We start from the raw sequence: 22,719 nt of genomic DNA on the forward strand, positions 1-22,719 counted from the left end.
CATTCGCTGGTAATGTGACGATTTTACTTGAATTTGTGCCATAATAATTGTTTCTTGCACGATAGTTGATTGTATTACTTTTGAGGTTAAAAGGATTAGATTATACCTTTATTGAAGTATGCAATTGGGTTGTAACATCCCGCCTTTTTCCGTTAAATTTATTTTAACACCGTCTTTTTTTTAGATAATATCTTTCGTTATCTAAATTCGTATCCCCTGTTAATAAGTGTTTCCAATATTTTCGTTATTTAATTATAACATCTCTCGTTTACTCTAGCATTTTTTTTTTAAAATAATTCGTTTGGTTAATTCACGCACCCGCTTTCAAACTCGAGGGACCATTTGTGCCAAATGACCAAACTTGACCAAGTGAGTCAACTAGTCAATCACCTCCCCACCACTCATTCATTTCATCACCCACCACCATATTCACACTTCCATTTTTACTCTCAAACACCCAATTCACTAATTCATCATCTAAATCCGATCTAGCAATCAAACATCGAAACAAATTACATATTTGTGATCCTTGCATCATCCTCTTCAATTTGGTACCAATTTCACTACTTTTAGGTAACTTTCTAAAAACTCTAGCTTTCTCTAAATTCATTTTATAGACTTGAAATGGTGTTAATTAGTGTATATGGCTTATTGTGATGTCGTATATGTAATTTGTATGCTCGATCTTGTTATTTGATATAACTAGCATGAACACTTGAAATGGGTTAGTTAACTCTTTGATTTTGGTTGATTAAATGTTGTTAGATGTTAAACCTTATGTGTTAAAAGTGTTACTAGCATCATTAGCTTCGTTTTGGTATGTTGGATGACATGAAAACCTTACATTAACATGATTATCGATTTTGTGATTCTTGGTTAGGGTTTGATAGATTTTAAAACGAACTTTTGATGCATTAAATGCTTTGAAATGTTGTTGGAAAGTGTTTAGTTGTATTCTATGCGTAATTACCTATGAAACGGCGTATTATATATTGTAGTAAGTTCCCAAATCATGAAATGCGTTTTACGAACTTGAAACTAGAATGATGAACTTTTAACGATCATTCGACGAGAGTTGGTCATTTAAAATGATGTGATTGTTTGATGATATGTGTTTAGTTGTATTCCTCATTAAAATACCTTTCCAACGATGTATGATATGCATTTTAAGTGTTTGCGGTTCATAATTTGTGTTTGAATGAGTTTTGGTTCGTGCACTTGTGAATTTTCTGCAACTTCAGCTGACCAGAATAACTTATACAATAACTTGCAAACTTACAATACCGCTATTTTACATATAGCATGAAATATAGCACATAAAACTTTGATACAAAGTAGTTGCGAAGATAATTCTAGTTAATAAATAAGGCGTTCAGCAAAGGCAATAAAGACACGTAAATCATACGTCCAGAAACAAGTCATGCATTCTGGTTTTACTAATACCACTTCCCATCCTTGGTTTTGTGGAACATAACCGTTGTGACCGATAGTAAGACAATGTGTTGTAACGTCGTCAAAAGGATGAAGGTTACGTAATGACCAACAGTCTCGTAATAACCTAAAAACCGCCATCCAAAACCTTGGACGCCGTCCAGTCCTTCACTACTGGACACCGTCCAGCCATTTTGGACGCCGTCCAAATGAGCTGCAGATTTCTGCTCAACTTGGTCATTTCACGTTTAATTCCAACTATGCAACGCAACTTTGATTAACATGAAACTTGACTAACATGTTTATATATGATTACTAATTGGAGAAAAATTGTCGGATACCCGACCCCGTTGACTTTGACTTTGACCTTGACCAAGTTTGACTTTTAGTCAAACTTGACCAAACACTTATGCAATCGTTTTAACGTGCTTTTATACTTATATCTTGCATGAAACTTGATAACGTGATTCACATGCTATATAATCGAGTCGTAACGAGCCATAGGACTAATTGAACACATTTCGCCCGACCTTGTGTCGTAACCCGTAATTGATACAACTTATTTGTTTAGGTCGAGGCTAAACAACTTTCATTGCACAACGTTTAATTTCAAACACTTAGGCGTGTAACTACGGTGAGATCATAGTCCCATCTTTTCAACAACTTTTATACTTTTAATTAATGGGATGAGAAACATATACGGTTTATACTTTTATACGTTGAACACAAGTACGAAAACAAACATTCCACGTACGAGTTAGAACAAAAATCCTCAAGTCCAATTATCATTAGTTACACTTGTAGGGTGTAAGCGAGAACTTATGTTGTGTGGCTATACGGGTTTGACGAACCCTCATTCGGATGAATGAAACGTATTTTTGGGATATAGTGTAGGTTCTAACACTATGATGCAGATGTACTATTCAGTTAAGCCTTGGTAATTGGGTGCTCGTGATACAAACAACAACTTTTGAAATGTAAACGATTTGGATAATCACCTTATACTAAATCTTGTGGTTCAAAAACTTACTTTTACAAATACACCTATGATTTCACCTAACGTTTTTCGTTGACAGTTTTCTATATGTTTCTCAGGTTCATACTTGGCTACTTGATACATGCTTCCGCATATTTTGATTACTTGCTTGGGGTCAAGCATACATGCATACGCTAGTGATAACACCTTTGGATTCAAACTTAAAGCATACATACTTACGCTATTTATAGAAATCGTGATTTTCAACTTATATTATGTCTCAAGTCATTTCAATTATACCTTATTACTTTTGTAAACTTAAACTTATTGTTGAACCGTTTGGTAACTTAAAACTTTGCAAGTCTTACACGTTTCAAATGAATGCGGCATAATTTTGGTCAAACGCGTCTCATTTAGGGACTATGACCACGTAACGGGACCTAAGTTAACGGCGCCGTCAATGGCGATTTTGTCGGGTCATTACATGTGTTATGTTGTAATTTAGCCAAACCATAGGCATCTTTCATCGTTTTTCGCTTAAACATTCTAACAGTTAACTCAACATCCTTCTGCAGTCCAGCAAGAAATAAACTAATAGCATGTTTTGAACTCAATTCTACTTTATTCAACAATGCTTCAAACTACTCATAATAGCGTTGCACAGATCCAGTTGGTATGAGATTCTTTAACTCTGATAATGGATCTTCAGTTGTGGCCCCAAATCTCTTCAAAATAGCTTCTTCATATACTCTCCATTCTATTTCTTCACCATGAATCTTAACAAACTGTTGATGCCATGTTAAAGCCCTTTTTGTGCAGATGTATTGAAACCACACGAATCTTTTCTTAATCCTCTATTCAATCCACTACAAGGAATTGAATTACACATGTAGATATATTCTCTGACATCTTCAGCCTCAAAACATGGAAATTCTATTGTAGTATATTTGTTGTAGTGCAATCCTCCTTTACGACTAGTACCTTCTCCACCATTCTTTAATTTCCGAATATCATCTGTAAACTAGTGATGTTGAATCAACATTTGGTCTATTCTTCCATTGATATTGTTTATAGCTTGATTTAGCTCTACCATAGCTACTTTGAAATACTCCATCATAGTTTCTTCTTCTTTTTACCAGATGCTCATGTAGACATCACCATTTCAGTTGATAACTTGCAAAAATTCGTTCGATTTCTCAAGAAAGAGCTCTGGCACCACTTGAGATGATTTTAATTTGTTCAACCTAAATTCACCGAACCGCAATTGAGCTCAAACACCTCAATCTAGAAACTAAGGTTTCAAAATTAACTTCGAAAATGAAATAAATTTTAGTGATCAAAATTCATACAATGGATAGTTGTTACAAGATTTGATTGAGATATCTATTAGAATGACAAAATTTGAATTACACATTGCAATCTTATACTCCATTTTTCTCATTCCAATAGTCCACTTTCTGTTTTCAAAGTCTTTTGTATTAAACTTTGACTCAAAATATTTTTGTTTATGTTATATATTATTCGAAGAAATTTATATGAATGAATTAATGTTCAAATGTGTTTTCATTGGTATAACTTTCATCAAATAACATATAACACAAATAAAGTTATTTTAGGTCAAAGTCGAGCAAAAAAGACCTTAAAAGTAAAAACTGGACTATTGAAATGAGACGGAGGGAGTAACTATTTAATACTAATTTTTAGCTAAAACGACATTTAATTTTGTTACAACTCCTTTGTTAATGAAAACACGTGACCATGACATTTAATTTTGTTATTGGTTAGATTTTTTAAGTTTAAATTAATCAGAAAAAATATTGTCTCTCTTGTTATTTTTGGAGATGATGAAGACTAGAATGGTGTTGATGATGATTAAGTGAACTAGGTGAAAGATAACGTTGATAAAATGACAAAAATGCTCTCACATGTATTAAAAGAATAAGTTTAAATTACTGTAAATGTGAAGGTAAGGAAAACAATATGAAATAAGATAGATTGCAAAAGAGAATGTGTATCGATTGAGTTATATTATGAATCACGTACATGCATGGGTTTAAATACAAGGAAAAAGGTAAAGAATATTAAATGTTAGCCTAATAAAACAAACATGCTAGATATAAAGGAGATATCATATCACTCTATATTAAATGCAAGATATCTATAAATTTGGAAATATCCCATAAATCAAGGGATTATGCTGCACTAATTTTAACACTCCCCCTTAGTGCAAACTCTCGATCAAAAATTCCCAACGCTTCTCGAAATTCCATGAACTTAGTTTTCATTAGAGCTTTAGTAAAGATGTCGGCTACTTGAGCATTTGTCCTTACGTTTGCTAGCTCGATCTCCCCGCTAAGAACCTTTTCACGAATAAAATGATATCTCATTTCTATATGCTTAGTACGGGCATGAAACACAGGATTCGAAGCAAGCTTGATTGCACTTTCGTTGTCACATTTCAATTTGACAACATAATCTACTTTTTCAAGTATGTCACCAATCAATCTTCTTAACCAAATACATTCTTGAGCCGCCATCATTGCAGCTATGTATTCTGCTTCCGTGCTAGACAAAGCAACAACATATTGCTTCTTGCTACACCATGAAATAACCGCGAAACCCATGTTAAAACAGTAACCCGAAGTTGAATGGCGATCATTTGCGTCTCCCATCCAATCTGCATCCACGAAACCATTTAACAAAACATCGTCACACTTCTTGTACCACAAACCGTGACCCATTGATCCTTTCACATAACGAAGGATCCTTTTTATTGCATCAAGATGAACATTAGTTGGACATTGCATAAATTGAGAAACAATGCCAACCGAGTAAGAAATTTCCTGCCTTGTGATGGTTAGATAGATCAACTTCACATCCTTGAGCTATTTTCCTTGATCTTTCTTCATTTTGAGGTTTGGTTCCATTGGAGTAGTCATAGGCTTTGACTCCCCCATGTTGAAACGTTCCAAGAGACTTCTTGCATAACCCCTTTGAGAGAAAAAGTATCCGTTTTCTAATTTATCAACTTCCAAGCCAAGAAAACATCCAATCTCCCCCAGATTCTTCATTTCAAAACGAACCGAAAGATCATCACTTAAACGAGAGATTTCGGACTCATTTTCTCCGGTGATAATCATGTCATCAACATATAATAACACCAAAACATGGAAACCTGATTCTTTCTTTACAAACAAACTAGAATCCACATCAGAAATCTTAAAACCACAAAAGACAAGGTATTGTGCAACCTTACCATACCAAGCTCTCGGAGCTTGTTTCAAGCCATAAAGAGCTTTCTTTAACAGGCACACATATTTTGGAAATTGATTTGAAATGAACCCAATAGGTTGTTCCATGAACACCTCACGATCAAGCTCTCCATATAGAAAAGCATTCTTCACATCAAGTTGCCACAATTTCCACCCTTTGTAAGCCGCTAGTGAGATTATTGTTCTCACCGTTACCATTTTAGCCACGAGGCTAAAAGTTTCCTCATAATCAAGCCCATAACTTTGACAAAAGCCAAGAGCCACCAACCGAGCCCTGAACCTATTAATAGTTCCATCTAAGTTCTTCTTCAAACGGTAGACCCATTTGCAAGTAACCGGTTTACATGCTTCCGGTTTCTTGACAAGCTCCCAAGTTTCATTCTTTTCCAATGCATCAATTTCCTCTTGCATTGCTTTTCTCCAATCCGAAGAATCTTTAGCTTCTTCATAACATGTTGGTTCTTCGGTTAAGCCACCTGAAAAGAAACAAGTTGTGACTGTGTTCACCTCATAGTCACTTAGATGTCTTGGTTGTCTCTTTTCTCTTGTTGACCTTCTAACTTGAGTTGGTACTTCTTCACTAGGTGTCTCTTTTTGAGTTTGAGAAATACCATCGTTCTCACTTTCTTCTTGAGTGTCGAAGCTAGGAAACATAAATTTGTAATCTCTATTTTCTTCACCATTTTTGCTTGATTCAGAAAATTGAGAAGACACTTCATCAAATACCACATCTCTTGAAGTGGTAAACTTCTTTGTTTCTAGATCCATACACCTCCAACCTTTCCTGTGAGAATCATAACCAACAAAAATACACCTTGGAGCTTTTGGGTCAAGTTTGGTTCGGTTAGATTTGGGAACATGAACATAACAAATAGAACCAAACACCCTAAAATAGCTTACATTAGGCTTTTCACCATAAGCTAGCTCAAAAGATGATTTTTGTGTACCTGGCCAAGATGGTAATCGATTAGACACATGACAAGCACATTGAAGTGCTTCCGCCCATAGCTCCCTAGGCAACCCCTTGTCATGTAACCAAGATAAGCATATTGAAACAAGATAAGCAATCTTTCTTTCTGAAACCCTATTTTGTTGTGGAGTATCTGGACAAGTCATTTGGCGAGAAATACCATTTGTTTTACAATAAGTAAAGAAATCATTTGACATGAATTCTCCACCATTATCACTCCTAAGAGCTTTTACCTTTCTCCCAAATTCTGATTCTACCGCTTCTTTGAATTTTATGAACTTTGATAAGGCTTCGCTTTTCTCCTTTAGGAATTTCACCCAAGTAAACCTAGAATAGTCATCAATTAACACCATGACATAGCAATGACCGCTATAACTTGGTGTTTTTGTTGGCCCTATCAAGTCCGTATGAATCAAGTCAAGCTATAACCGAGTAACAACTTCACATCCTTGAGCTATTTTCCTTGATCTTTCTTCATTTTGAGGTTTGGTTCCATTGGAGTAGTCATAGGCTTTGACTCCCCCATGTTGAAACGTTCCAAGAGACTTCTTGCATAACCCCTTTGAGAGAAAAAGTACCCGTTTTCTAATTTATCAACTTCCAAGCCAAGAAAACATCCAATCTCCCCCAGATTCTTCATTTCAAAACGAACCGAAAGATTATCACTTAAACGAGAGATTTCTGACTCATTTTCTCCGGTGATAATCATGTCATCAACATATAATAACACCAAAACATGAAAACCCGATTCTTTCTTTACAAACAAACTAGAATCCACATCAGAAATCTTAAAACCACAAAAGACAAGGTATTGTGCAACCTTACCATACCAAGCTCTCGGAGCTTGTTTCAAGCCATAAAGAGCTTTCTTTAACAGGCACACATATTTTGGAAATTGATTTGAAATGAACCCAATAGGTTGTTCCATGAACACCTCACGATCAAGCTCTCCATATAGAAAAGCATTTTTCACATCAAGTTGCCACAATTTCCACCCTTTGTAAGCTGCTAGTGAGATTATTGTTCTCACCGTTACCATTTTAGCCACGGGGCTAAAAGTTTCCTCATAATCAAGCCCATAACTTTGACAAAAGCCAAGAGCCACCAACCGAGCCCTGAACCTATTAATATTTCCATCTAAGTTCTTCTTCAAACGGTAGACCCATTTGCAAGTAACCGGTTTACATGCTTCCGGTTTCTTGACAAGCTCCCAAGTTTCATTCTTTTCCAATGCATCAATTTCCTCTTGCATTGCTTTTCTCCAATCCGGAGAATCTTTAGCTTCTTCATAACATGTTAGTTCTTCGGTTAAGCCACCTGAAAAGAAACAAGTTGTGACTGTGTTCACCTCATAGTCACTTAGATGTCTTGGTTGTCTCTTTTCTCTTGTTGACCTTCTAACTTGAGTTGGTACTTCTTCACTAGGTGTCTCTTTTTGAGTTTGAGAAACACCATCATTCTCACTTTCTTCTTGAGTGTCGAAGCTAGGAAACATAAATTTGTAATCTCTATTTTCTTCACCATTTTTGCTTGATTCAGAAAATTGAGAAGACACTTCATCAAATACCACATCTCTTGAAGTGGTAAACTTCTTTGTTTCTAGATCCATACACCTCCAACCTTTCCTGTGAGAATCATAACCAACAAAAATACACCTTCGAGCTTTTGGGTCAAGTTTGGTTCGGTTAGATTTGGGAACATGAACATAACAAATAGAACCAAACACCCTAAAATAGCTTACATTAGGCTTTTCACCATAAGCTAGCTCAAAAGATGATTTTTGTATACCTGGCCAAGATGGTAATCGATTAGACACATGACAAGCACATTGAAGTGCTTCCGCCCATAGCTCCCTAGGCAACCCCTTGTCATGTAACCAAGATAAGCATATTGAAACAAGATAAGCAATCTTTCTTTCTGAAACCCTATTTTGTTGTGGAGTATCTGGACAAGTCATTTGGCGAGAAATACCATTTGTTTTACAATAAGTAAAGAAATCATTTGACATGAATTTTCCACCATTATCACTCCTAAGAGCTTTTACCTTTCTCCCAAATTCTGATTCTACCGCTTCTTTGAATTCTATGAACTTTGATAAGGCTTCGCTTTTCTCCTTTAGGAATTTCACCCAAGTAAACCGAGAATAGTCATCAATTAACACCATGACATAGCAATGACCGCTATAACTTGGTGTTTTTGTTGGCCCCATCAAGTCCGTATGAATCAAGTCAAGCAAACCCTGTTTTCGATTTTTTGACTTCTTATATGGAAGTCGATGTGACTTTCCATATTGACATCCTTGGCATATTACTTCCTCACGAACATTCTTTAATTGAGGAATTCCATCAACTAGTTTATGTGAGAATATCTTTTGCAACATTTAATATCCCACATGGCCTAGTCTAGCATGCCAAATAGCTCCGTTGTCGGTTTGACTTGTTTTCTTCACATAAGCCTCACCTGCGGACAACACAAACAAAGAACCTTTCTTTGCTCCCGTGAAAAGAACATCACCCACAATCTCCTTGACATTCTCAAGGACTTTCACATCCGTTGGACCAAAAAGAACATGTTTTCCAGATTCGGTAATTTGAGGTACCGAAACTAGATTCTTGGTCAATTTAGGAACAAGATAAACATCTTCCAAAGTAAAAGTATTATTATTAACATCAATAATAGCATTACCTTCCTTTTTAACCGGATGAGTTGAGTTGTCGGCCGTGATTACAACTCGATTTTGATTGTGATCTCTAACGTCATGAAGAAGAGTTCCATCACCGGTCACATGATGAGAGCAACCCGAATCAATAATCCATTGATTCTTCTTAACAACCGTATCAACGGTAAAACATTGCTCCCATTTGACTTCATCATCATCGTTGCTTGAACAAGCCACGTTTGCTTTTATGACTTTAGAATGACAATATTTCTTGATGTGACCAACCTTCCCGCACTTGTAACATGTGGGAGGTTTCTTTTCATAGTTACTTTTGTAACTAGTTTGCTCTTCTTCTTTTTCTTTGCTAGAAGAACCTTTCTTGAAGTTCTTCCCTTTTGAAAACAATACCGCATCATTTTCAAATCCTTTAGCCATTTGCTTGGCCAAAGCTTCTTGATTAGAGAGCAAATTCTCTAATTCTTCAACCGAAGGTTGAGTAGACCACCCCTGCATAGAGGTTATGAACGGAACATACTCTTTCTTCAAACCGCGAATTAAATATCTTCGCAACCGAGATTCACTAATTTTCTCGTTTGTATCAATCTCTGAAATTCAGAACAAAGAGTTTTCACCCGTAAGAAATATTCAGAAACTGACATACCTTCTTGTCTTCAGATTGCTAACTCATTTTCCAAGAATTGCAACCGTGCGGTATTCTTCTTGGTAAAGAGTTTCTCAAGAGTATCCCAAACCTCCTTTGGCGAGTTAAGATCACGAACGTGTTCTATGAACTCTTTGCTAATTGATGTCCTCAACGCAAAGAGAGCCTTCCTACACTTGATCTTCCATTTTCTTCGTGACTCGCCTTGCTCAAGAGTTTCTACGGGAATTACGGCATCACTTCCGGCCACAAGTTCCCATAGGTCTTGACCTTGGAGTAAGCTTCCATACACATCTTCCAATACTTGTAGTTGTTGCCTACAAGTCTTTCCATGCCGTTGATCATACCACCGTTGTTTACATTTGAGACTTCCATTTTTTATAGCAAGAATTTAGCTTTGTAACTTTGAGTATTTGCACACAAAGATTAATTTTAAAACCAAGCTCTAGATACCATAAAACAATAAGTTTAAATTGCTGTAAATGTGAAGGTAAGAAAAACAATATGAAATAAGATAGATTGCAAAAGAGAATGTGTATTGATTGAGTTATATTATGAATCACGTACATGTATGGGTTTAAATACTAGAAAAAAGGTAAAGAATATTAAATGTTAGTCTGATAAAACAAACATGCTAGATATAAAGGAGATATTATATCACTCTATATTAAATGCAAGATATCTATAAATTTAGAAATATCCCATAAATCAAGGGATTATAGTATCCCATAAATCAAGGGATTATAATATCCTATAAATCAAGGGATTATGTTGCACTAATTTTAACATGTATCATGGTATCACTGACACTAGTGTCCATCATGCCTAGGGACCAACAACGAACTAAGTGTATAGTTGGGTGATCAACCACGTCAAAAATAAATATAATGGATAAACGTAATATATTAGACAAACATGAGGAACCAAACATGTAATTCTTTCTTTTACTAATTAAGGCTACTATAGAAAGTCGTTGGTACCCTTAACAAAATCAATTAGGTTACTACTATATATACAAAGTCGGTTAGTCAGTACCCATGATGCGAGACTTAATTTTCACATAAGTTGTTGCATTGCAAGAATAGTTACAATGGCAAACACCATTTTTAACTAAATCTATCGCACAAAATTAAAGAGAAAACAAACCATATATGAAAATTGTATTACCAAATGATTGTCTATCTTAGGATAGCTTCCATGCCTTACCACCTCTTTTATGAAACTTTTTAAGTCTTCCAAATATCATCACAACTATAAGAATTAGTTTGCTGATATTACTCCATCTTCCTGCAAAACCGTACCAAGCGTTTCTGCAATTTTCGTCACGTTGAAGCTGCCTTTCGCAGCTATATCCCATCGAGAATCCCACATTTCCATATGCACTACATGTCACTAATTTAATCTTATCAGTAATTAATCAACTACTTCATTTAAAATTGTAAGAATAATTAATCAATTAACTAATTATTATCTATGCTGACCTGATGACTTCAAAGATGATGTTCAAGACACTGAAATTTAAGGGGTCTTTCTTCATATTTTCACTTTGAGTGATGCATAAAAGCATAATTATAACGACCAGAAACGGAAGTGGCGAGAGTATTAAGAAGCCTCGTGACTTCTTCGTTTTTCGCTTTTTTTTGATATACGAAATTTTTACCTTCTCTTCATTATCGTCTCTCGGCAAGAAATACGTATATGCTGGTAAATACCTGCAGTATGAAAAAGAGTAGCTAATAGAGACAAAAGGGTGACAACCAGTATCTATATATTCGATCAATCGGTTCATATATGTCGTGTCTACTTGCAAACCGCATATGGTAGGTCCCTCTATCCACGTATACTTATACATAAAATTATACGAAGTATCATGAAAAAATAACACGGATATATATTTTATACCTCATTACTAGCTAGTTGCCTAGTTGCATCCCTAAATTACGAAGACAATATTTGTGAGTATTAATTTGCACATGTTACACTAATAGTCCTTTTGTCTAACGCTTAGTAATTACATTGACAGTCCTTTAACTGATGTTGGGTTTTTTTTTTTGAAAAACAATAGTTGCCATCGAATACTCTCATTTGTCACGCACACACGCGCTTTCGAACGGAAACCCGAACCATATTACAGGGATCCGAACCTTAAACCATCTCGAGGGGCAGGCGGGTCGGACCTGGATCCTGAATATGGTCGGTAAAACCTCCCATGGGGCAACCCGGCTTATCGGAATAAATTCCACGGGTATTTTTAAGGAAAGGGGACTCGAAGTCGAGACCTTCCCTCCTTCCCAACACCTAAGCATTGGGGTGAACCACTAGATCACAAGGATGGATTCTTTAACGGATGTTAGTTGGATAGACATTTCTCATAAAATGTGTAAAACACAAGAACCATTTACCTATAAAAAAAATTAAGGGCGCATGCATTCAGTAATATTGTACAAACTAGATGGACTATCTGTCTATCTGGTTAATTTTATTTTATACTGTAACAATTATCATGAGGTGTCAATATTTTTGTCATTTTATAAATTTATGATCACGTGTACGTGTTAAGTAATGAAAATAATGTTTTAAGGTCCTACATATGGCATATCATGTGTAGGAAAATGACCTATATCTATGCTGCTAATCGTACTACATATATCTGTACGTATGCAGGATGCTATACGTTAGTTAATTAATAGTAGTGGTTTCACTCCTCATGTCAACGTCAGGGCCGGGCCCGAGAATTTGAATGCCCAGTGCGAGATGGTAAAAAGTATGCCCCCATCAATAATTTAAATAGCACGCCACAATATTTTAAGGGTTTGGAACCTAGTCAAACTAGACGACTCATCTCTACGCCGATTTTTATTCAATAAACACAATACAATTTATGTATGGGCATCAACATTAGTAAGGAAAGAAAACATTATTTTTATGAACATTATTTGTATGGGCATCAACATTATTTTCTTCGTTTGGATGCCCAATGAGGCAACAATCAGTTGGTGTAAATGAGTTTTTTTTTCAATATTTCTAAATTTATGTATGGGCTTTTTTCAATTTTTTAAATAAGGGTTTATATGAGTTAGAACTATGGACTGAAATGAATATAGTATAGATGAAATTGGACTCTTAAATAGTTGCCCCTTGAAATTTGATGCCCGGTGCGATCGCCCACCCCGCACGGCATCATGCCCGGCCCTGGTCAACGTGATAATATCTTTTATTAAAAAAATAAATAGGATTCGAACCAAAAATCTACGAGCTCAAAGGCCGAACCACTAGACTAACTTGTAATGACAAATACTCAATTTTTACTAACCTATAGCACATTAAAACACCTACCAGGTTTGAAGTCTTTGAAAAAATCTATTTATTACGAGTAATTATTATGTTAGAAAAAAAAAACCTTAATTATCAGGTAAATCCAGTTACCTTGAAGAAGTACGTACTTACAAGGTGACGGTTAAAATAATATTGCAGTCCAGTTAAATCCTTAAATAATTAAATTGAACTTACATCAAGGTGACGATTAAAACAATGATAGCCGGAGACACAAGTGAAAGATCAAACACCGATTCGCCAGTGTGTCTCGTATTCACGACTTGAAACAACGACCCAACTACTTTTTCCAATGGATTCAGCTCGTCGAGGGCTTTCGATTTCCATCCTATCGGTATAAAAACCGCAAACTGAACCATTATGAACCCGAAAGATGTTAGTGCAAGATACCCACAATCTACACCTGATAATAAATGACAATACCCCAACTCATCTTGATTGTTCATAACAAAATTCAACTCCTCCCTGTTCCGCATTTTACGCAAAACTGTCACTATCATTCGTAAAAACACCGGATACAATGTGTTTCCTAGGAGCACAAGCGGGATTAATATGATTAGCAGACCCAAATTTTTCTTAAAAACCATCATGCCTTCGTTCGTTGGCAGAAATCCGCAGTTCGTAAATGTAGAGATTGTTGTAACGATCGAAAACACTTGAATATTAATGTTTTTGTTACGAAGTACTTGTTCTGCTGACTGAACCAGACCAACATACATAGAAACTAGAAGAAATCCAGTTACTTGCACTGTAACAAAGTAACTTATAACAATAAATCCTAAAAACTTCATTGATTTGTATTTCAAGTTGAAATCGTTTTTCGAAGGATTCAACCCGTCTTCGAGGTTTGTTTCGACTTGACTCTCATTTTTTTCTAGTAACTTAAACTTGTTGAACTGAAGCTCAAGGATTGATGTAAAAACTTCTCCTCCCAACAACATTAAAATAGCTAAACAAAAGAGTTGAGAATTTGAGAAAACTTCCATCTCAACTGTTGACATGCTCGAAACGGTGACAGCTGAGACTGAGGTGAAAAGAAGATCAAAGTTTCCGGGTTGGTGACCTGGATTCCGGGGCTCCAAGAAGGCCAAAATGAAGTACCCGAACATGAATAGTGTGACGAAGTAGCATAGTTGAAGCCAAAAACGACCGACTTTAAGTAGCAGAGTTCGAAGAAACAAACGCGCTAAATGCTGAGACGAACTTTGCAAGTATATTAGAAATGAACACAATGACCTACAGAATTGCATTATTTTTGTAAAGAATGTAGTAAGGGAGGTCTTCATTTTGGTATGTTTGATTCAGACTTAGTGAGTGATGTAATTAAGTATATAAATGTTTAGACTAGAATATTTATATTTATCTAAATGAAAATATTCTGATTTCCCTTAAGTTAGGAATGTAATATTTTGTTGATAGAACATATATACTGAAACAGATATAATTATAAAATTAAATCAACTTTTATAGCAGACGAATGCTATTTTAAGACCACTTCCATTATTCTCCACTCAATTAAGTGAACTTCCTTGAACGTACTTTTACAACTGATCCTGCATTATTGCAATAATACAGAGTAAATTGACAACCATTTCACTTATAACCACATCTACCCATTCATATATATACTTGCTTTATTACAAATGTATTTTTTTATATTAAATATAATAAAAGTGTCAATCTTTTGCATTAATTTGCACACCTGGCCATTTCGATCAGTCATACACTCATGCATACATATCAAAATATTTGAATATCATTTAACGTCAACTGATTTATAACCAACCAATCAATCAAACTAAAAAAGTCCCTTACGTCTATGATTCTTTATGATATTTGATTAGTTATACGTGTATTATACGCGTAATCAAATGAACTTTGGATGACTTCATTACTTTTCTGATACGATTAAATAATGAAATGTGAATGGATAAAGATTTTTTTTTTCTAGTTTATTTAAGATAGAGAGTATATATACTCCGTAATATATATATGACCATATAAAAGGTTTAAATAGATTAAGAACTTGAAGAATAAAGTAAATGTACGTAGTAACAATTTAAAAGGTTCATATAAGCATACTAAATGCCCACGTGAAGAATAAAGATGTACTTTATTTTTTATTTTTTTTGTAAAGGGATCACCCCACCCCGCTGAATATATTAATATCAACAAAAGATACAAGAGAAAATACTGACTTATAGGACATATCCTATAACCTCTCAAAAAAAAACAAGCTTATACTAGAGAAGTAAAAGCAAACAAGAGCATAATATAGCTGAGACAAAAAAAAGGACAAGTACAAAGTTGTGAAGAAGAGAAGAAGAGCGTGGGTTAGCGAAAGTAGAGAAGAGAAAGCTTGTAAGTAATATTGTAATTGTAATTTAATATAAGTGTTTTTGTTAAGTTTCCCGATCAAGCCTTAGTTTGTGTTTAAGTTCTTAGTGCACTTTTGTTGTTCTTATTATATGGTCGGCTCTGCCGCCTAAGTAATACATGGTCGGTTATACCGCCTAAAGATATATGGTCGACACTGTCGCCTAAGTACATTGTGCACTAAGGATTTATAAAATTAAAGGCTAACCAACGCCAAAGTGTTGGTGTAGTGAGTCTAGTATAGTCTAGGTCCTCTATAGTGGGTGTGTTGGGCTCGTCGAAGCTTCCAACAATTGGTATCAGAGCCAGGTTGTTCGGGATCATTTCTAGTGGAGGAAATCGGTAAACGTTGGACGTTTACATCGACTTGTTTTCACCAAGGCTCTAAGGGAGATTCTGTCGGAGCACAGTTAGGAACTGTGAAAGCTCATCGGTCAGGGACCAAGCTTATTGGACGTTGGACGTCATGATGGCAGATCTTGCAAGTACGAGCAGTGGTATCAAGAGTCTCAATAACCACAACTATGGTTATTGGCAGACTTGTATAGAATCCTACCTACAAGGACAGGATTTATGGGAAATAGTTGCTGGCAGTGACACAACGCCTCCACCGAAAGAAAATGCCGAAGCCTTGAGAAAATGGAACATCAAGGCCGGGAAGGCTTTATTTATATTGAAGACTACAATCGAGGAGGATCTATTGGAGCACATCCGTGACGAGAAAACACCAAAGGCAGCTTGGGAAACTTTTGAAAAGTTATTTTCAAAGAAGAATGAAGCACGCCTCCAGCTCTTGGAAAATGAGCTCGCAGGTATCTCACAAGGAAGTGTATCTATTTCTCAGTATTTCACCAAGGTGAAATCTATTTGTCGTGAGATATCTCAGCTTGCTCCTTAAGAGAAAGTGAGTGATGCAAGGATGAAGAGAATTATCATCCATGGCTTAAGATCCGAGTATAATGGATTTATAGCCGCTGTGAGAGGATGGCCTACTCAACCATCATTAATAGAGCTGGAGAATCTATTGGCTAATCAAGAGGCATTAGCCAAGCAGATGAATGAAGTAACCATAAAAGACGGAGAAGATGCACTTTTCACCAATAAGAAGAAAGCAACATCTCGAAGACAAGAGGTGATGAAAGAAAGTAAGACATATGGGTGGAAGGGTCACCCAAAATCAAAAGGCAACGCTTCAGGGGGAGCTCAACAAGGAAGAAGAGATCATCGCCAACAATACGGGGAAAATGATAAGAGAAAGAATGGTGAATGCTTCAATTGTGGCAAGAAGGGTCATTTTGCTCGAGATTGTAGATTCCCCAGAAGGCGAACTTTCGAAGGAAATGTGTCCGCCGCAAGAGATGAGAAGAAAGAGGTCACATTCGAAGCAACCATTAATGAGGAAACATGGGATGCAGAAGCTGGACTCTCTGTTGAAGCTGACATAGATGATCAAGCTCTTACAACAACTTTAAAGTCAAAAATAAACTACAAAGATGATTGGATCATCGATTCTGGGTGCTCAAATCATATGACCAATGATGAGACGAAGCTGCAAGAAATGGAGGATTACAAAGGAAAGAGAGTCGTGTTGACAGCCGACAATTCAAGGTTGTCTATTTCTCACATTGGAAAGACAATAATTCCAAGTGAAGGTGACTCTCATAAGCTCCAACTCGAGAAGGTGTATCTTGTCCCTGGCCTAAAGAAGAATTTACTGTCAGTACCACAATTGACAACAGAAGGGAATTATGTGCTCTTTGGACCAGAAGATGTGTCCGTATTCAAGAGAGTGAAGGTGGTTGGCAATCCAATTATGCAAGGAAGAAGAATAGAGTCGGTTTATGTACTATCTGCTGAAACAGCATATGTGGATAAGACTCGAAAGAATGAGATGGCTGATCTGTGGCATGAACGTCTTGGGCATGTGGGATACAATAAGTTAAAGGACATGATGGTGAAACGCATAGTAAATGGGCTTCCTCAAATTGATATCCAAACAGATACAATATGTGCTGGATGTCAATTTGGCAAAGCTCACCAATTGCCATTCAAGGAGTCAGCGCATCAGTCCAAGACACCACTAGAGCTCATACACTCAGATGTCTTCGGCCCAGTGAAACAAACATCACTTGGAGGTATGAAGTATATGGTGACATTCATTGATGACTTCTCAAGGTATGTATGGGTTTACTTCATGAAGGAAAAGTCAGAGACTTTTCAGAAGTTTAAAGAGTTCAAGAACAAGGTAGAAAGTGAGCTCAATACTAAGATTCGATGCTTACGCACAGATAATGGAGGAGAATATTTATCAACCGAGTTCAACATCTATCTTGAGAAGCACAAGATCAGAAGGCAATTAACTTGCCCCAATACTCCACGGCAGAATGGAGTGGCGGAACGCAAGAATCGCCACCTTGCCGAAACTTGTCGAAGTATGCTTCATGGTAAGAATGTACCAGGTAGATTTTGGGCCGAATGTATGAGGACGGCGTCGTACGTGATTTACAGACTCCCACAAACAAAGTTGGGGTATATTTCACCTTATGAAAAATTATGAAAGATCAAGCCAACCGTCAACCATCTCAAGGTTTTTGGATGTGTATGTTACGTCTTCGTACCAGATCATCTACGAAGCAAATTTGATAAGAAGGCAATTCGGTGCATTTTTGTCGGTTATGATAAATCAAGAAAAGGATGGAGATGTTGTGATCCAAATACTGGAAAGTGTCATACTTCAAGAAATGTGGTATTTGATGAAGCTTCTTCATGGTGGTCACCTCAAAAGATAGAGCTTCCAGAATCTCACGGATTAGAAGAAGTTCCAGAAGAGAAAGAAGAACATAAAGAGCACATATTGGATCCAATTAAAGAAGGAGATGGATCGTACTCTAAGGAAACGAGTCCATGGAAAACTGGGGTACATTAATCTACATTCGAAGAGGTTCGTCCAAGCCAAATGGATGCCGAGGAGCATGTGCAAGAATTACGGAGATCAACAAGGCCGAGGCAACCTAATCCGAGGTATGCCAATGCTGCTCATGTGGATGAATTAATACATATTGAGCCTTCCACTTATGAAGAAGCAGCACAAAGTCAAGAATGGCAGAAAGCGATGGAAGAAGAAATTAATGCACTAAAAGAAAACCAGACATGGAGTTTAGTTCCAAAGCCAAAAGATGTAAAACCAATATCTTGTAAATGAGTTTACAAGGTGAAGACTCGATCAGATGGCTCCATTGAAAGGTATAAAGCTCGACTTGTTGCTAGAGGTTTTTCTCAACAATATGGGCTGGATTATGAAGAAACGTTTAGTCCAGTGGCGAAGATCACAACAATTCGAGCTCTACTAGCTTTAGCCGCTAGCAAATCTTGGAAGCTGTGGCAGATGGATGTCAAGAACGCTTTCTTACATGGAGAACTTGACAAAGAAATTTATATGGAGCAACCAAGAGGCTTTGAGAACAAGTCTCATCCTGACCATGTCTGCAAATTAAAGAAAGCACTATACGGCTTGAAGCAGGCTCCAAGAGCTTGGTACGGGAAGATTGGCGAGTTCTTAGTACAAAGTGGTTTCACAGTTGCTCCTTCAGATTCTAGTTTATTTGTGAAACAAGATCAAGAAAAACTAGCCATAGTGCTAGTATATGTGGATGACTTAATCATCACGGGAGATCACTATGAGGAGATCCAAAGAACAAGAGAGAATCTGTCTATCATATTTCATATGAAGGAGCTTGGAGAACTCAAACATTTTCTTGGACTCGAAATAGAGCAGAAAAGAGAAGGATTATTTCTGGGACAACAGAAATATGCGCGAGATCTTTTACAAAAGTACGGAATGCTTAATTGCAAACCTATCTCAACTCCGATGGATCCGAATACAAAACTACGAGCAGATGAAGGAAAAAGTCTTCAAGATGTTACCATGTATCGAAAGATGGTCGGAAGTCTTATTTATCTCACACTAAGCCGGCCAGATATATCTTATGCAGTTGGAGTGGTTAGTCGATACATGAGCAATCCGAAGAAGCCTCACCTTGATGTTGTACGACGCATCTTAAGGTATGTCAAAGGCACTATTAACTTTGGTATTTTATACAAGAAAACAAAAGAATGTCACGTAACTGGATATTGTGACGCCGATTACGCTGGAGACTATGATACACGACGGTCAACAACTGGATACATGTTTAGTCTTGGATCGGGAGTAATATCATGGTGCAGCAAGAGACAACCAACAGTATCCTTGTCAAGCACTGAAGCAGAATATCGATCGGCAGTATCAGCAACACAAGAAATTATGTGGTTGAAGCAACTAATGGAAGATCTTCATCAATCAACAGATTATCAAGTAAAGCTTTTCTGCGATAACCTATCAGCTATTCTTCTAGCAGAAAATCCAGTCTTTCATGCGAGAACAAAACATATAGAAGTGCACTATCACTATGTTCGCGAGAAGGTCCTTGAAGGAGAGATCAAGATGATGCCAACAAAGACAGATGAACAGGTTGCAGATATATTCACCAAGAGCCTAAGTAAACCGAAGTTTACAAAATTCAGAGAAGCACTTGGAATGGTCTGCAAGACATCGTTGGAAGAAAATTTGCATTGAGGGGGAGTGTTAAAATACAATGCAAATTTAGAATAATATGGAATTAGTAAATGTATATGGGTAAAATATCTAGATATTAATATGTATAAGAAAATATCTAGATATTAGAATATAAGAGAAAAATCTAGAAATTGAAATGTAAAAGAAAAATCTAGATATTTGTAGGTTGTAGAAATATCTAGATATTTATATATCCATGGAAATATCTAGGTTCTAGAATGTTCCATGGAGTAGTATAAATATGGAAGGAGATTTCATTTGTGTTGTGTGAAGTTGTGAGAGTGAAATAAGAAGTGAGTTGTGAAGAAGAGAAGAAGAGCGTGAGTTAGCGAAAGTAGAGAAGAGAAAGCTTGTAAGTAATATTGTAATTGTAATTTAATATAAGTATTTTTGTTAAGTTTCTCGATCAAGCCTTAGTTTGTGTTTAAGTTCTTAGTGCACTTTTGTTGTTCTTATTATATGGTCGGCTCTGCCGCCTAAGTAATACATGGTCGGTTATACCGCCTAAAGATATATGGTCGACACTGTCGCCTAAGTACATTGTGCACTAAGGATTTATAAAATTAAAGGCTAACCAACGCCAAAGTGTTGGTGTAGTGAGTCTAGTATAGTCTAGGTCCTCTATAGTGGGTGTGTTGGGCTCGTCGAAGCTTCCAACATACAATCTCAAGAAATTTTTCTATCCGATTTGAAGCTTCCATTTGAAGCTTCAACCGAACTGTAGAGTATATAGCCTCAAAAACCTGTTCTGGACTTCGCTTACTCTTTTTAAACAATCTTTTTTTTCTTTCACGCCACACAAAGTACACTTATGCGGCTAGAAGCAGTTTAATAATAACAAACTGAGCCAAATTTCTTGAAATGAAAGGGCTCTACATAAAGATGTAATTTAAAAGGTCCATTTATTTTTATTTTTATTTTGGCGAGAAACATGAAATTAAATGAAAAAGGATCAGAGGATCTTACAAGTTACAAATTGTACAGATTACTCTCTGTTTGACTAGATTCAGAGGTCTATTGAACTCCACACGATACATGACCTAGGTCCTATTACAACCAAATACGCCAACCGTTGAAAATATGTAATCAACACCAACAAAACATTGGTGTGTCAGCATGTGACGTAAGTTAACGGAAGTTTTCAATGTTCGTCGGACGGTGGGACTGTCTACGCAACATTTGTAGACTACGATAAATGTCCTTGTTGATAAAAAAGTTTAGGGACCGAACTTACAATTTAGTACAAACTACTGGGACTCCTTGTAAGTTTGTGTAGATTAATTATTAATTAAATAAATTAAAGTATAAATGTTAATGCCAAAAGTATAACACATATATACATCACTTTCGTTCTCAACATTGTTGAGATATGACAAAACAGAGAATTAATGTGAACAGTAAAGTGAAGACTATTAGCTGCCATTGGTGTTCTCCCAGGACTAAAATGATGGTGACTCCGTTAGGAGTGGTCTAACAAGTAACAAAATAACATCCTCGTTCTTGAAAAGTAAAATGTAGCATGTTTATAGTCAATGTTATTGGATTCTTTGATTTTGAACAAGGTCTTTAATTTGCACCTCGATCATTCGTATTACCTTTGATGTAAACATGTTACACATTTTTTTATCGCTGTGTAACACTAGTCAAGAATAACACGAACTCGTAAAGTACCATTACCTGTATGCATAATACTCCACGTACAGGGGCGGAACATTTAAGGGACAAAAGGGGTATCCGCCCCCCCCCCTCGATTTCGAGGAAAAAAAATTTTACACTAAAAAATTTTTTTTTTACAAAAAAAATAAGATTTTTTTTTTAGTGTTTACCCCCCTTCGATTAGTTTCTTACTCCCTTCAATTAGTTTCGCCCCCTCTCGAGTCAGGTTGAAGTTCCGCCACTGTCCACGTATGACATTGATCACAGGTACATAGTGTATATCCAAAGACCAAAGTTGATTACTTCGGGATATAAAGCAGACTAAACCACAGGTAAAATTCAACCACTCTATGTGGTTGTAAATTATTCATACCCCCATTTCTTTCACTTCATCTTGGTAAATATTTTCATCAACAACAAAAATATAAAAAAATTATATCTATCTAAGATATACATTAACAAATATATAATCTAACACTTGGCAACATAATATGAAGAAAGCATTATATGCATCATCTTATTCTCATGGCTTTTTACTTTGCCTTCCATTAAACCGTACACCACCCATCTATATGTTTTTCTTTTAACACCAGTTCGGGATCCCCCAGGGGACTAAACGACGTTCATCTCCCGTAGTTGCATAACCCGCCCCCAACTGTTGCCCAAAAGGAAAACCCGGCCCATGTATTGTGGCATATTCTTTAAATTGTCCGATATTGGCAGGTAACAACAATTAAAAGTTGTCACACCTTACGCTAGAAATCGCCGGTCAT

The 22,719-nt window shown here is 36.4% G+C and overlaps 1 protein-coding gene across 2 annotated transcripts; it reads right to left on the reverse strand.

Annotated features, from left to right (window-relative positions):
- Window positions 1–11,015: 11,015 nt before the first annotated feature.
- On the reverse strand, window positions 11,016–14,698 carry LOC139890705 (cation transporter HKT1;3-like). Of its 2 annotated transcripts, none has more exons than XM_071873614.1 (3): window positions 13,480–14,698; window positions 11,451–11,681; window positions 11,016–11,351 (listed from the first exon to the last, which is right to left on the reverse strand). In XM_071873614.1, the coding sequence occupies exons 1-3, from the start codon at window positions 14,586–14,588 to the stop codon at window positions 11,153–11,155; spliced, it is 1,539 nt and encodes a 512-aa protein (XP_071729715.1). In that variant the 5' UTR covers window positions 14,589–14,698; the 3' UTR covers window positions 11,016–11,152. The 2 variants fall into 2 exon arrangements, with proteins under 2 accessions (XP_071729715.1, XP_071729716.1); XM_071873615.1 differs by having other exon boundaries at window positions 11,227–11,361.
- Window positions 14,699–22,719: the final 8,021 nt, after the last annotated feature.

This window comes from Rutidosis leptorrhynchoides, chromosome 2, assembly GCF_046630445.1.
Source record: "Rutidosis leptorrhynchoides isolate AG116_Rl617_1_P2 chromosome 2, CSIRO_AGI_Rlap_v1, whole genome shotgun sequence".
Taxonomy (NCBI): Eukaryota; Viridiplantae; Streptophyta; class Magnoliopsida; order Asterales; family Asteraceae; genus Rutidosis; species Rutidosis leptorrhynchoides.

Bases quoted from the DNA above. Each gene is read 5' to 3' on its own strand.
- LOC139890705 (XM_071873614.1), bottom strand. From the start codon at position 14,588: ATGAAGACCTCCCTTACTACATTCTTTACAAAAATAATGCAATTCTGT. The intron at 11,682-13,479 runs GTAAGTTCAATT...TTCATACTGCAG, and splicing joins GTTTTAATCGTCACCTTGAT to GTATTTACCAGCATATACGT. The intron at 11,352-11,450 runs GTCAGCATAGAT...AGTGACATGTAG, and splicing joins ATCATCTTTGAAGTCATCAG to TGCATATGGAAATGTGGGAT.